Here is a 15,572-nt window from a genome sequence, read left to right on the forward strand (position 1 = left end):
AGATGTGAGCCGAGGAGTGGAGAGTGTCGTGGACCGACTTGTGTCTATGTAAAATGCCTGCATCTTTTAGGGATGAAGGAGCTGTATAGCTTCCCTCAGATTCTCAAAGGAGTCTAGCAGACCCCCCACAAGACTAAGAACCCGTGTGATGTTGGTTTTCCCTTCCAATGTTGCCGCTTTATCTTTGCAGCTTAGCAGAAAAGCCTTGAACCCTTTCCTGCCTGCCTCGGGCGTTGCATTTGCCCTGGAGAACCCCAGACGGGTGAGGAGGGCAGTAACCTCCCCGGGCACACTGTGACCCACGCTCTGCAGATAGCAGGCTCCTGGCTCGCCCACCTGCCTTTGGCCACCAGACCGGTGCACCAGCCGGCAGTCGACGTCCACAGGCCCGAAGACGTCCTCGCCCGACGGCAGAGGAGCTGCACCTTCCCCACCCGCGGACCGGCGGGCGCACTCTCCGCAGGAAGGGGCGGGCACTACCGGGCTGCTTTGCTGGGGCCTCGCGTTGCCATAGCGACCCCGGCCAGGCCCAGGACGCCGGAGCGCGCGCTGCTCCGGCAAGTGAGGCTGGAGGCTGCGACCCCACAGCTCCCGCCCCCGGGACTCCGGATCCCGGCTCCGCCCCGCGGGATTGCGCAGGTGAGCGGGCGCAGGTGGGACGGGGCGGGGGCTCGGGGCCAACTCCCAGCCGTCTGGGCCACCCCCCCCCCCTTCCATTGTGGTAATTACTGTTGTTCAGTAACAAAGCAACCCCGGTAGAGTCCCTGCACCGCACTGCAAGGCTTTCTTTTCCTATCAGAAGCTCATGTGTTAGGTCCGCAAGCTCCTTTTGAGTAAAACTTATGTTCCTGAAAGTATGAGACAGAGGATGATTTTATATTATACTGATGAGGCATTAACACCCAGTGACATCCAGGAGAGTTACTAGGTTCTAGGTTCTCTTACAATTCTGAGTAAGCCAAGGAGAAAGTGTCAGTTTGGGGCTAATATGGCATTAACACCTGAACATTTGCTAATCTCATCTGTAAGCCACAATATCTGGCTAAGCCGTAAGGTGATTTCTTTCTAGTATTTTTATTTTGACAGTTACCTTCCCTTTAGGGTAACTGATACTGATTTTCCATTTATAGTAATGATATGTCAAGTCTCTTTCCTGGATAAATGTATTGATTTTTTAAAGTGAATTAACAAATATAAAGATTCATCATGGTACAACAGTTCTTGGAAATGGGAGAGAAAAGAAAAACATTAAATTTAGGACCTGTTTTCCCCCTCCTACCTTTTGCCCTTGCCGTTTTCTTTGCCTGGAGCGACCTTCCCTATTCCTAGGCATGACTGTCAAAGCATGTGCCAACTAGTGTGGTAGGTCAGCCTGCTCGGGCTCCTGGAGGCCCCCGCTGTAAAGCAGCAGAAGGAATTCCTTGATGGGCGAGGCCCAGTGCAAAATGAAAATGTGGGCCCTTGTTCATAAAGTATTAAGAATTGCAAAATGGTGACAGCAGAGCAGTAAACCAAGAGTGGGCCCTTCTCAGCATGGGGTCTTGTGCAGCTGCACAGGTTGCACACCCATGACACTGACCTTGGATGGGTGGATGCTGGGACACCATGATCTCTGGAACCTGCTCGCCCTGAGGTCATTCTGGTGGTCAATACCTTTGCATGCTGATGTTTAAATACTTCATGCTGGGGCCGGCTCCAGCCCCGTGGCTGAGTGGTTAAGTTTGTGCACTCCGCTTAGGCGGCCCAGGGTTTCACTGGTTCGGATCCTGAGCGCTGATGTGGCACCGCTCATTAGGCCATGTTGAGGTGGCATCCCACATGCCACAACTAGAAGGACCCACAACTAAAATATACAACTATGTGCTGGGGGGATTTGGGGAGAAAAAGCAGAAAAAAGAAACAAACAAAAAAACCCAAATAAATACTTCATGCTAGGCCCTGCTGCAGCACTGCTGGCACGTGTGTGTGTGTGCGTGTGTGTGTGTGTGTGTGTGTGTGTATTCCCCAAACCTATTAGCAGGATAGATAGTATTTGTTGAGGGGAAACAAGGATCCCCAAGATTGGGAGGAGACCATCCTATCACCTTGCACAAGCCCCGTGGAGACAGACAGACAGGCATGAATGTCTCCACTGGAGATCCTGAGGACATGGAGCACAGACGGGGGCTCCCAAACTGGGCAGAGGCCCCAGACCACCCAAAGTCTCTGCAACCCCACCAGGCAGGATAGGAGGAGAGCCCTGGTGATGAGGCAGACAGGTAGAGTACCCAGGCAGAGGGCAGAGGTAGAAGGGTGACCAACCATTCTGGTGTGCCTGGGACTGTCCCAGTTTTAGCACTGAAGAGTCCAAGGTCCCAGGAAACCTCGCAGTCCTGGGCAATCTGGGACAGTGGTCATCCTAGAGGCAGTATCTTTAGTTGGTGGACTCTCCTGACAGCTCAGAAACCCCTGCAAAGCCTGTCCCTGGGCTTTTCTACCATCCTATCTGACAGACAGATGAGGCAGGACCAAGGGGGCTAACATGTTGGGTGCTGGGCTGCTGGTGGTGGGAAGGTAGCCCTGTGGGCTGTGCCATAGCAGCTGGATGTCAGCCTAGCACAGCCTGGCTACCCACCTCTCCCCCGGAGTGCATCCCAGTGCTCACCAGTGGGGGTTCCAGGCAAGCTCTAGCCTCAGACCAGCATCCACTCTGATTGGTCACACTGGTTATTAAATATGTGACTGCTGGGGCCGGCCTGGTGGCATAATGGTTAGGCTCACATGCTCTGCTTCAGTGGCCCAGGGTTCACCAGTTTGGATCCTGGGTGCAGACCGACACACGGGTCAAGCTGTGTTGTGGCAGCATCCCATATACAAAATAGAGGAAGATTAGCACAGATGTTAGCTCAGGGCCAGTCTTCCTCAAGTGAAAAAAAGAGGAAGATTGGCAATAGATGTTAGTTCAGAGCCAATCTTCCTCACCAAAAAAAAAAAAAAAAAAAAAAGTGACTGTCACCCTGCCTGGGGGCAGCTCATCCCAATGCCATCACAAAACCCCCTGCTCTACTGGTTTCCTGGGTTCCCAAGCAATTGTGCCATCAGACCCGCCCCCCCAGGGGCCCCTGGAGAAGCAAGAGAGGGGCATCCAAGGTTAATTCAGCACAAAAGGGTCTTCCCAAGGGCTGCGCATCTGCCCCAGGGACTCACAACACACATGACTCACCCCATTTAAGCTCAGACAGGTGTCTCCCCGGGAAGGCCCAGGATCCTGGCATTGTGCAGGGCACACTGAGCCCCTGATGTCCCTAACCCTTTGCCAGCACCCTTTGGCCCCACAGAAGCAACCAACATGCCTATCTCCAAGTGCCTGCTGAAGTCCGAGCCCCTGTGGAAGGAGTGGGACCAGAAAGCCCAGAAGAACGGACTGAGGCACCAGGTATATGCTGTCAATGGCGACTGCTATGTGGGCGAGTGGAAGGACAACATGAAACACGGTGAGTGGGGGACCCTCAGGGGCTCAGGCGGTGAGGGTGGGGTCTGGGCCTTGGTGGGTGACCGGAGCCAAGAAAGCAGCATGCAGAGTCCACTGGGGACATAAGATGTGTCCCAAGGCTCACCTAAGAGGTGAATGCTAACTCGGAGCAGCCAGGGGCCTCCTTATGCTGAGGCTCTCAAACAGAACTCAAGCCTGACCTCTGCTGAGCAAAGGGCTCAGGGACCAGATGGGGGCAGAGTGGTCTTGAGACACCAGCCACAGCTGGGGCTCTGGGGCCTCCAGCTCAGTCCCTACCCTCTGAAACCTGGGCTCAGCATGGGGTAGCTAGCAGGAGGAAAAGGTGGTGCCCCAGAAACCAGAAACCAGCTGGCAGCTGGAATTCTGGTCTTCACTCAGCCCTGACCCCGTTCTGCAGAAGGCTCAGCCTGAGGTTTGACCAGCAGGGGGCGAGGGAGAATCCCCAACTCCCCCCACCCCCCGGAAGAATCTGGGGCTCAGACTTTAACTGGGCTGAGCTCAGGGCCTAACCAGCAGGGAACACGGGCGTCTTTGTGAAACAAACTAAGCCCTGAGGAAAAAAAGAGAATTTGCAAAAAACGGCGGCATGGCTTCTCACTCCACTCTTGCAGTTCCAGAGTCTATGCTCTTAACCACCCTTCTCTCCTGCCTCCCTGTCTTAAGTGCTTTGGAGTCCATAAACCTGGGTCAGAGTCCCAGCTCCACCCACTAAGACCCGGATGAACCACCACACCACTCTGAGCCTGTCTCCCCATCTGTAAAATGGGAATGATACCTATCTGTAAAGATAAAAGATGACATCTGTCAAGCCTGTAGCCCAGGGTCTGTGCAGGAGGGGAACTTCTAGAATGTTCTCTGAGGGCTGAGCACAGCAGGGATCACTACTTAGAAACCTCCTTGTCTAAGAAGCCCACCAAAGAGCTGCCCCCATCAAGTGTGTGACACAACGCCCGCCCTCAGCACTGACTTAAAGGCCAGGCTTTATGCGGCTGCTCAGAGCTCTGTGTGTGGTTAAAGATGCCTGCCTGTGTACTTCAGTCCTTGTGGGCAGCATGTGGTGTGGACAGAGCCCTGGACTAGGAGTCAGGACCCTGAAGTTCTGAGACTGGCTCTACCACTACATACCACATTTCCCATCCCCTGGATCTGGGCTGCCTCACCATTGATAGGGCACTGTGGGCTGACGTGGCCCTCCCAGCCCTCCTTCTGTGTGAGTCCTGCCTCCCCTCCCTGGACCCTGGAGACATAGAGCTCAGGGGGCTGGGGCTGCAGAAAGCAGACCTGTCAGAGAATCCAGACCTACCCATCCCCGCTTCAACACTCACCTTTTGACCAAACTGAAGTGGGTTGCTGTGGGGTAAACAAACTAGAAGCAGTGAGGAGAGTCATCATGTGGGGCGAGGATGGGGTGGCCCCAGTGGTTCCCAGACTGCTCATTTATTCCCTCCGCTAAGACTCACGGCACTCCTGGTCCATGCCAGGCCCTGGGCTGGGCATCTGGCATAATCCCAACCCTCAGGGAGCCTCCAGTCCCACGGAGAACCTGTATAGTAGGTAACATCCTGTTTTACAGATGAGGAAACCGCGGGCTCAGAGAGAGGAAGTGACTTACTCAAGGTCGCTCAGCTAAAAGTGGTGACATCAGGATGTGATGGAGACATGAAAGGGGCTGTGAGAACACAGACAGTCAGAGAGGCGATGTTCGAACTGAGCCTAGAAGGATGAGTCTTCTAGATAGGGCAATCAGAATGGAGGATGCTTTGGAGTATTAAATCTTGTTCAAAGAACAGACTAGAAGCTGGTACGGCCGGAGCAGAGTGAGCGAGGGGAGAGAGTAGGCAGGTTAGGAGAGCCAACCATATAGGGCCTCACACGCCATGGTAAGTTTTGTCTTTGTCTTGGAGGTAGTCTCACCGGACCAGCTTGGGTCACATGCCCCTCATTGAACCCATCCAGCGGCCTGGGTGGGTAGAATACACTGATTGGCCAGGCTTGCCAGGAGGCGGAGTCAGCCCCACAGCAAACCTCAGGGTGCTGGGAGCTGGTTGTCCAAAGGAAATCAAACTGGAAGAAGGACAGGCACAAAGGAGGGAATGTGCCCTACCATGCGACTGGGCCCCACCTCCAGGGCAAAAATAGTTGATATCTTTCCTATTTGTAGGCACTGTTCTGAGTCGTCTACGTATATTAATGAATTTAGTGATCAGAACAACAGCATGAGATCTTCTCATCCCCATTTTACAGACCAGGAACCTGAAGCCCAGAGAGTTAAGTTACTCGCCCGAGATCGAAAAGCTCGCAGGGACAATGTTGGATTTGTTCCTGAGCTACTAAGGACCAAGACATGAATTGGCCCATATACGTACTCCACAAATATTTTTTTTAAATCATTTTTTGACTGACACTATATTTTTTCTTTTTAAAGATTTTATTTTTTCCCTTTTCTCCCCAAAGCCCCCCAGTACATAGTTGTATATTCTTAGTTGTGGGTCCTTCTAGTTGTGGCATGTGGGATGCCACCTCAGCATGGCCTGATGAGCGGCACCATGTCCATGCCCAGGATCCGAACCAGTGAAACCCTGGGCTGCCGCAGTGGAGCGCACGAACTTAACCACTCAGCCATGGGGCCGGCCCCCCACAAATGTTTTATTCATCCCTTTGTTCAGGAAGTGTTGGTCACCTACAACGTGCCAGACACTGTTCTTCAGCCCTGGGAGTAGAGCATTGAACAAAACAGACTGAAGTCTGTACCCTCCTGGAGCACACATTCTCCTGGAAGAGACAGATGAGGAAGAGACAATAAACGATAAATAAGTAAATTATTATGTTAGGAGTTGATAAGAGATATGGAAAGAAACAAAGCAGGATAAGGGGGCAGGAGAGGCTTGTCATTTTATTTTTTATTTATTATTATTATTTTTTTTTTGAGGAAGATTAGCCCTAAGCTAACATCTGCTGCCAATCTTCCTCTTTTTGCTGAGGAAGACTGGCCCTGAGCTAACATCCGTGCCCATCTTCCTCTACTTTTATACGTGGGACGCCTGCCACAGCATGGCTTGCCAAGCTGGTGCCATGTCCACACCTGGGATCTGAACCGGCAAACCCCGGGCCACCAAATCGGAATGTGTGAACTTAACCACTGTGCAACCCGGCCAGCCCCAGAGGCTTGTCATTTTAAATGGGATGGTCAGGGTAGGCCTCATTGAGGAAATGAGATTTGAGCAAAGATTTGCAGGAGGAAGGGGGTGAGTGGATATTTGGGGAAGAGTGTTCCAGGCTAAGGGACAAGCAGGTACAAAGGCCCTGAGGCAGAAGCCTATCTAGTAGGTTCCTGGAACGGCATGGAGGCCATAGTGGTTGGAGGGCAGTCTGGAAGGGGGGAGTGGAGGACATAGAAGGGGCTGGAGTACTAGGAGATGAGTCTCCATGTATGTTCAGAACTGAACAAATATGCAGAACATTTTCTAGAAACCCTGGCCATCTGGCATATCCATTCAGTATTATTCATTCCATTCAGTATTATTAAGAGATGCAGCTAAAATGCTAAAGGGGCAGATTTCTACTTGGGGTTTGCTATATCAGTCTGGCTTCAGGGCAAAAGGCTGGAGAACCACTGTTTGTAGAAATGGAACTCCCTCGGAGTTTTCCTGGGTGCTGGGGGTCTAGAGATGAGGCATAGACCCGGACCCCGTCTTTGGGGATTGTCCAGTCTAGGAGCCCTTGACATCCAGGCAGACACAGCACCTGCCTCTACACCGCCCACACCCCCCAATTCCCCAGCCCCATGGAGGCCACATCTGAAGTGCTGACCCATCCATGTGTCACCAGGGAAAGGCACACAGATCTGGAAGAAGAAAGGAGGCATCTATGAGGGGGACTGGAAGTTTGGGAAGCGAGATGGCTATGGCACCTTCAGCCTTCCTGACCAAGAGACCGGAAAGCACAGGAGAGTCTACTTGGGCTGGTGGAAAGGCGATAAGAAATCAGTGAGTGGTTCCCATCATGACCTGGGGTGTGGGCCGGGCAGTGTGTGTGTGTGTGTGTGTGTGGAGGGGGGAGCAGTCAGAGAGGCCTGGGAGAACAGGGGGAGACCTGAGGGGAGGAGGACAGGGTTGTTGTGTGGGTGAGAGAAGGAAGGGGTGGGGGAATCCTGAAGGCTTCTCAGAACAAAACCCAGGAAACAGGAAGCAGGAGGAGAGGGCCCAGGGAGGAGCCCTGAAATGCACTGCTGCTACAAGAAGGCCGCCAGGCTGTGTGGGGCAGAGTCTCCTCCCCCCCATACCCACTCATTTCCTGGCTTTCTTTTCCCTGGGCATATCTTTCTGAGAATTCCCCTTCTGTTTGGCCTGGATAAGAGGGGGAGGAGGGTAGGAAAAGTGGGAGCAAGAAAGTTGAGGCCACATCCTTGACCACAGGACAAGAGAGGAAGGTCCTAGGGGTAGAAGCCAGCCAGAGGCATGTCCCCCACCCATAAACACCCAAATCCTCACCATAAGCCATGGAAACAGTTAATAATACAGTATTGCTATTGAACAACTGCTATTGTGACCCTGAAACATGATATATAGTACTTCAATTAACTCTCATAACAACATCATCATCATTATTATTATGCTCATCATCATTCCCATTTTACTGATGTGGAAACAAGCTCATAGAGGTAAAGTCCCTTGCCTGGAGCTATAATGCAGACAAGTGGTAGAGCCCATGATTTCATGATCTCTGCTCTCAAAATGTTTATTGGCCAATGGGGACAAAGATCCCAAAATAAACAGTTTACATATAATATGATGTTAGGATAGAGGTTTTCACAGGTAGCCCAGAAGAAGGTCATTGGGAATTCAGGGCAGGCTTCCTGTAGGAGGTGACACCAAAAGATGCAAGGAGTTAGCCAGGAGGAAAAAAACGGAGAAGGGGAAATAGCAAAGGAGTTGCAAATAGGCAGAAGTTGCAAAGGGAAGGAGATATTAAACAGCAGGGTGGGTATGCCCACAGGCCTGGGAGTGAGGGGAGGAGCAGGTGGGGGCCTTGAAGGTTATGTGGGGACTCAGGACTTTTAAGAGGTAGACTTGGATGCTTACCCAACCTCCTTAGGTGCAATCTGTGGACAGTCCATGATTCCCTGTGGTTGGATGCTAGGTGTGGTGTTTACGTTCTTTTTTTTTTTTTTTTTTTTGAGGAAGATTTGCCCTGAGCTAACATTTCTGCCAATCCTCCTCTTTTTGCTGAGGAAGACTGGCCCTGAGCTAAACATCCGTGCCCATCTTCCTGTACGTTATATGTGGGATGCCTACCACAGCATGGCTTGCCAAGCGGTGCCATGTCCGCACCCGGGATCCAAACCGGTGAACCCCGGTCCGCCGAAGCAGAACGCGCGCACTTAACCGCTGCGCCACTGGCTGGCCCCTATGTTCACTTTTTTGAAGAGAAAAGTCCGTAGCTTCCATCTGATTCTCAGAGGCATCTGTGACTTTTGATGGGCTCAGTTGAGAGCTGGGGAGACGGGGCAAAGCTGATGGGATGGGCGATGTAAAGATTCCTCTAGCTGCCATGTGGAGGATGCATGGGGCGGGGAGAACGGGAGAGTGGAGGAGGGGGACCAGTGAGGGAGAGGAGAAATGACGGTGGCTGCATGAAGGCTGGAGCAGGGGGATAGAGGGCCGTGGACAGCCTGGGGAGATTCTTCAACGCACGGCCATCAGCTTGGCTGTAGGACTGAGGAAGGAAGCGAGGAAGAAGCCCGGAGTGTGGCTTGGGCGCCGGGGAGGGTCATGGGTGCGCCCTGAACAGGGACACCTCCGTGCTTTCAGGGCTATGGGATCCAGTTTTTCGGACCCAAGGAGTATTACGAGGGTGAGTGGTGCGGCAACCAGCGCAGCGGGTGGGGCCGCATGTACTACAGCAACGGCGACATCTACGAGGGCCAGTGGTGCAAAGACAAGCCCGACGGAGAGGGCATGCTGCGCCTGAGTGAGTGCCCCGCCCCCCCATTGCGCCCCGCCCGCCTGCTGGCCCCGCCCCACCTGGCCACGCCCTCACGGCCGCGCTCCTCCTGGCCCCGCAGGACCGCACCCTCGTCTGGCCACGCCCCCTCTGGCCACGCCCCCGCGAAGCCCCGTAGAGGTGAACGGGAGGACCAGATCCCCGCCCTAAGGGAGCTTATACTCTAAAAGGGAGGCCTAACAAAAACACATAGACAATTAAGACAGTTTCTTATGGCCATGATAATCATAGCCTACACTTAACAGCACTGAGCCCTTTTTTTCTTTTTGATGAAGATTAGCTCTGAGTTAAAATCTACAGCCAATCTTCCTGTTTTTTTTTGCTGAGGAAGTCTGACCCTGAGATAACGTCCTTACCCGTCTTCCTCTATTTTATATGTGGGGCGCCTGCCACAGCATGGCCTGACAAGCAGTACATAGGTCCACACCCGGGATCCGGGCCAGCGAACCCCGGGCCGCTGAAGTGGAAAGCGCGAACTTAACCAACTTAATTAATCACTGCCCACCAGGCGGCACCAGCACTGAGCCCACTTAGTCCTCACTACAATCCTAGAAGATAGGTACCCTTATCCTCGCTTTACAGATGAAGTGAAGCACAGAGAGGATAAATCTCTCGCTCAAGGTCACACAGTGTGTTAGTTGTGATGTCAGAAGTGCTGAGGAATTTCCCCCTTGAAAACAGGAAGGTGAGCTGGAGGATGACTAAGGAGTTGGAGACAGCGGCTATGTACATTGACTCACATCAGGAATGCCTCCCTGAGGAGGTGACGTGTGAACTGAGACCCGAAGGAAGAGAAGGAGCGGGATATGCACTGAGCTAGGCAAGAGCATTCCCAGGCAGAGGGAAGAGTGCTGGGAGCCCGCACTGGTGTCAGGATTCTCTACACAGCAACCAGAGTGAGCTTTTTACAAAGTGGACCCTGTCGCCGCCCTGCTTTCAAACTTTCCATAGGTTCCTATTGCCCTCAGACTGAGTTCAGAGCCCTGACTGGGGTCTGTGGGCCCAGCATGATCTGGCCCTGCTGCTCCCTCCAGCTTTGCCTCCCACCCCTCTCCCCCCAGACTCCCTTGTTTTTGGCTATACTAACTTTCTTTCAGTTCCTCCCACATATTCTGCCTCAGGACCCTTGCACTGCTGCTCACTCTTCCTGGAACAGAAAGAAGATCCCCCAGATATTTGCATTGTCTCCTCCTCAGAGAGGTCTTCCCTGTCCACTCCACCTGGAGCACATTCTCCCCATTATTCTCAGCACCTGCTTCCTTTCCTTCTTAGCACTATGTGTATAATCCTGGGCAAGTTACTTCACGTGTCTATGCCTCACTTTCCTCACTGTAAAATGGGAATAATAATCATACCCACTTCATAGGGCTCTAGTGAGGATTAGATGAGGGAGTCTGTGTAAAGCGCTTAGAACAGGGCCTGGCACCGGTAGGCTCTCTATAAAGCTAGTATCATTGTCCCTCCAGACTGTGAGCTGCATGAGCACCGGGACTGTGTTTTGTTTCCCACTGTTTGCCCAGTGCCTGGCACATAGTAGGTGCTCTTGGTGAGTACACAGACCAGAGCCCAGTCTCCTGAAAACTCAAGCTTCCAACTCCCAGTGAGATTCGGTCAAGTGGAGGCTTTGGGGCGCCTTGACTAATGGCTTGGACTCTAGAGCCAGCCTGCCTGGGTTCAAGTTCTTACTAGCTGTGTGACCTTGGGCAATTTGCTTAAACTTCCTGCTTCAATTTTCTCATCTGTAAAGTAAGGATAAAAATAAACTTTAGGGTTGTTGTGAATGTTAAATGAGGGTTCCATTTGCAAGGTGCTTAGCATGGTGCCTGACACATGACAGTAAGTACTCCCTGATAATATCACTAGCTCTCACTTGTCTGTAGCAGGGGGCCGCAAACTATGGCCCAACACATGTTTTTATAAATAAAGTTTTATTGGCACATAGACTTGCTCACTTACATATTGTCTGTGGCTGCTTTTGCACTGCAATGGCAGAGTTGAGTAGCTATGACAGAGACCCTATGGTCTGCAAAGTCGAAAATACTTACTGTCTGCCCCTTTACAGAAAAAAATTTGCTGACCTCTGATCTAGAGTCTCTCCAGGACTCCTCTAAGTCCTTGCTGGGTATCGACTCATTTAATCTTTACAAACATTCTGTGAGGTAGATGTTACCATTATCCCCATTTTGCAAATGAGGAAATGAGACGAAGTGGCTAAGTGACCTGCCCAAGGCCACAGAGCTAGTAAGTGTCTGCACTGAGAAGTGTTAGCTTTCTTATTATTTTTACACCACTACCACCATCACATAGGCAGAATTGATTCCCGATTAAGGGCATGAGCTCCTGGGATGAACAGGCCTTGGTTTCAGATCCTGCATCTGCCACTTCTTAGCTCTGTGACTTTCTCAAGCAGGTCAGTCAAACTCCCTGAGCTTTTCAAGCTCCATTTGTAATTACGATGAGGTCTGTCATCCTTCATAGAACTGTTTTTGTGAGAAGTGAGGTCAGAAGCATAGCAAAGAACCAGGCACAGGAAGTCCTGAAGAAACATCGCCTGCTCGTATTATTAGCTGTATTTCTTACAGATAGGAAACGTTGCTGAGTTGGTTGTCCAAGTTCAGGTAAGCAGTGGAAGGAAGATGTGAACCAGGTCTGATTCAGGAAGTCGCTGACACCCCAGGGCTCTAAGGCTATAGGTCAGTCGTCCCAGACCCCACTTTACCCACCCAGCTCAGCACACTCTAGTCAACTTGGTTCCTTCTGGCTTCCTGGTGGGCATGGTGTCTAGCCCGGGAGTGGCAGAGGGTCCAGCCTGGGCATGGGGGAGGGACCCGCCTCGTAGTCCAGCCTGGTTTGGTGTCCCCAGTACCCACGCCTCTCTGTCCTTTCCTGCAGAGAACGGGAACCGCTATGAGGGCTCCTGGCAGAGAGGCATGAAGAACGGGTTTGGACGTTTCTTCCACCTGAACCACGGGCAGCTCTTTGAGGGCTTCTGGGTGGACGACGTGGCCAAGTGTGGCACGATGATTGACTTTGGCCGTGATGAGGCCCCTGAGCCCACTCAGTTCCCCATTCCTAAGGTGGGCAGCTCTCTCTAGGGCCCTGTGGCCACACCCAGAGAGAGACAGAAGACAGCACCCCACTCTCGACCCCCACCCCCACCCCCCGCCGCCACACCCAGCCTGGCCCAGTCTAGCCAGGAAACAGACAAGGTTTTGTTTTCAGTTAGGACGTTCCCAGGGAGGCAGGCAGCACCCCCCAAAGTAGGTAGCACCTCCCCAAGGCAGGCAGCACCCCAAAGGCTTGCAGCCTGGGCTTCCCATGCTCCCCAAACCAACCCCTGCTGCTTCCCTCCAGGTTAAACTTCTAGACCCCGACGGTGTGCTGCAGGAAGCCTTGGCCAGGTTAAAGAAGACAGAGGAGGAAGAAGGAGACTGATGCCAGGTGAGGGGGCAAGCACGCCTGCCACCCTCTGATGTGGTGGGGCAGCTCCAGGGCTCTCCTTTGGCCAAGGAGCTCAGGGGCAGGACCAGAGAGGGTGGGTTTCTTGACTCCTGCAGTCCAGCTGGTCCTTTTTGGTTCCTCCCCTTCAAAACTCATTTCCTAGAAGACCAGTTCATTCCGGTCCCGCCCAAATTGCACCCTCGGCTTGCTGGGATGAACGCTGGATTGGACCCACGTGGCCTGTTCACCCCTGAATGCCCTTGAGTGAGGTGGTCTGTCCCGGCCTTCCCTTGCACATCTGTCCAGGGGGCCTCGTCCAGTCCTAAACTCTCCTGGGGTGGGTATAATGAGGTTCGGGGAGAGGGCATTGGCACAGCGTCTTTGAAACGCCAGCTCCCACCACCTGCTTCCTGCTGCAGTGAGAACACCCAAGCTTTGGAAGAAATCCAAGCCCACGTCACCTACTGCTCAGACCGGTGCGGCTCCTGTGGAGGAGTGAGGGGGAATCCAGGCACACCCCTGGCACCCTCCAAGGGCACCTCACTCCTCGCAGCACTGGATCATTCTTTGCCCATAGGGCCAGTGCTTCTCTCCCCGGCTGGCCTTGGGGACCCTCTTGTTACAGCCCTTCCTTCTAGGACCCCATCTCTGAGTGCGTGAGAATAAAGGAGAACCTGGGGGCATTAACCTGGGGCCTGTGCTGTGTGATGGGCAGGGCCGGGGTGCGGTGGGGGCATCCGGAGGGGTTTCAGGTAGAGAAGAGGGAACACATCCCATGGGCTGCATGGACTCCCCTTGGGAGAAAGGGGCGGCGTCTCCAGGTCTCTGACCTCCCAGATACACCAGAGGAGAAAGAGCCTGCTTCTGGGCGCACTGGTCTCAAAGATTTGGGGTTAAAACCTGACCTGGCTTCTTAACCTAACACAGAGACTCTCAAGCTTGGAATCCTGCAGGAGCTTTAAAAGCTGTGGACGCCCAGGCCACACACTCAGAGATTCTCATCTATCTGGGGGGAGGCCTGGGCCTTCGGGGTTTCCCAGGTGATTCTAATGTGCAGCCAGAAGCCTACTTACTGGCTGTGCCACCCTAAGCAAGTGACCTCAGTTGCCCCATCTGTAAAATGGGACTTAGATTTCTCAAGGGGTTTTGAGGATTTGCTAACAGATCTAACAATAATGAGTACCATGTATTCAGGTTAATTGTGAAGCAGGTGTCTAGGAAGGGCTTTTTGCATAATTCTAACCTAGACAACATTCCTGTGCGATAAGAGGGACTCTTACACAGTGGGTAGGAACGGGAGCTGTGCAGTCCCACTGCCCGGGTGTGAATCCCGGCAGAGATTTCTTAACTGTGTGTTCTTGGATATATCAACCAAACTCTAACACGGGACAATAATGGTGCTTCCCACCCATGGCTATCATGGTTACTGTGAGGATGAAATAAGCGTGGTTCTAATTCAAGGGTGATTCTGTCCCCTTCCCTCCCCAGGATCATTTGGTGATGTCTGGAGACATCTTTGGTTGTCACAACTGGCAGGGAAGAATGCTACTGGCACCTCATGGGTAGAGGGTGAGGATCCCATTAAACGTGCTACAATGTAGACACTCTACAGGAGAATTATTCAGCCCAGCGTCAATAGTGTGACCTGAAATACTGTGATGTTCGGAAAGTGCTCACCAAGTGCTTGGCACGTTGTAAAAGCCTCAGTAAACGCTCCCAGACACTATTGAGGTTCTCTCTGCCCTCTAAGTCATAAGCGGGGTGGCCTGACCCAGGGCCTGGTTCTGTCTGTACCTCTGATACCAAAAAGCTGAGCCTGGCCACCTTGGGACACAGAATTAACCAGATACAGTGCTCACTTGGTGCCAGGCCCTGTGCTGACAGCTTTACGTGTGTCCTCTCCCATGCCTCCCTATCAACGTATGAGGTGTCCTACTATTATTAGTGCCACTTTAGAGGAGAAAACCGAGGTTCAGGGAAGTTCACAAGTCACCAAGCTAGAAAGTGACGGTACTTAAAATCAGGTGTGTAGAGAAGGCTACCATTTCTCAGAGAAAGTAGGGGGTGTGCGCGCTTGTTTATGTATAAAATCTCTCTAGATGGGAACACAATAAACTGGCAACAATGGTTGTCTCTGGGGAGAACTGGGACCCTGGGAACGAGAGCGAGAACAACTTTTCACTGTTGTATCTGGAACCGTATGAATGTATTGTCTATTCAAAATATAAATGAAACTGAAATTAGAGAGAGACTGTGTTCATAGCTACCAGTGTTTCTCTAAGTTGCCTGGGTTTGAGAACACCTGGAGTGCTTGTTAAGAATACAGATTCCAGAGATGCACCCGATCACAGTGAATCAGAACCTCCAGGGGAAGGGCTTGGAAATCTGCATTTTAGAAGCCAATCTGGTGATTCTTGAGTTCAGCCAAGTTTAGGAAAGAAAACCTACTTTACAGTCACAGTCCAGGAATTACTCCAGCTGCACCCCAGGTCTCCGCAGAAGCAGGGAGCCCTCAAAGCTGCAACAGCCGTGTCTAAGTCTGCACAGAAGGATAAGGGCTTAAGGCCACACTTTCCCCCAAACAACTTTCACTTCAGCCAGAGCACTTTGTTTTTATAAACCACTTTCCATATTG

At 52.3% G+C, this 15,572-nt stretch overlaps 1 protein-coding gene across 5 annotated transcripts; it reads left to right on the forward strand.

Annotated features, from left to right (window-relative positions):
* Positions 1-513: 513 nt before the first annotated feature.
* On the forward strand, positions 514-14,537 carry MORN3 (MORN repeat containing 3). 5 transcript variants are annotated; one of them, XM_046638950.1, is made up of 7 exons: positions 514-639; positions 3,300-3,473; positions 7,322-7,479; positions 9,304-9,463; positions 12,389-12,573; positions 12,851-12,937; positions 14,426-14,537. In XM_046638950.1, the coding sequence occupies exons 2-6, from the start codon at positions 3,329-3,331 to the stop codon at positions 12,929-12,931; spliced, it is 729 nt and encodes a 242-aa protein (XP_046494906.1). In that variant the 5' UTR covers positions 514-639; positions 3,300-3,328; the 3' UTR covers positions 12,932-12,937; positions 14,426-14,537. The 5 variants fall into 5 exon arrangements, with proteins under 5 accessions (XP_046494906.1, XP_046494903.1, XP_046494904.1 ...); XM_046638947.1 differs by lacking the exon at positions 14,426-14,537 and adding an exon at positions 13,101-14,398; XM_046638948.1 differs by lacking the exon at positions 14,426-14,537 and adding an exon at positions 13,331-14,398.
* Positions 14,538-15,572: the final 1,035 nt, after the last annotated feature.

This window comes from Equus quagga, chromosome 15 (assembly GCF_021613505.1).
Source record: "Equus quagga isolate Etosha38 chromosome 15, UCLA_HA_Equagga_1.0, whole genome shotgun sequence".
NCBI classification, from domain to species: domain Eukaryota; kingdom Metazoa; phylum Chordata; class Mammalia; order Perissodactyla; family Equidae; genus Equus; species Equus quagga.

What these genes read in the sequence shown, in the direction of transcription:
- MORN3 (XM_046638950.1), top strand. Translation starts at nt 3,329, where the DNA reads ATGCCTATCTCCAAGTGCCTGCTGAAGTCCGAGCCCCTGTGGAAGGAG. An exon ending in GGAAAGGCGATAAGAAATCA is followed by an intron (nt 7,480 to 9,303) that starts GTGAGTGGTTCC and finishes CCGTGCTTTCAG; the next exon opens with GGCTATGGGATCCAGTTTTT. An exon ending in AGAGGGCATGCTGCGCCTGA is followed by an intron (nt 9,464 to 12,388) that starts GTGAGTGCCCCG and finishes CCTTTCCTGCAG; the next exon opens with AGAACGGGAACCGCTATGAG.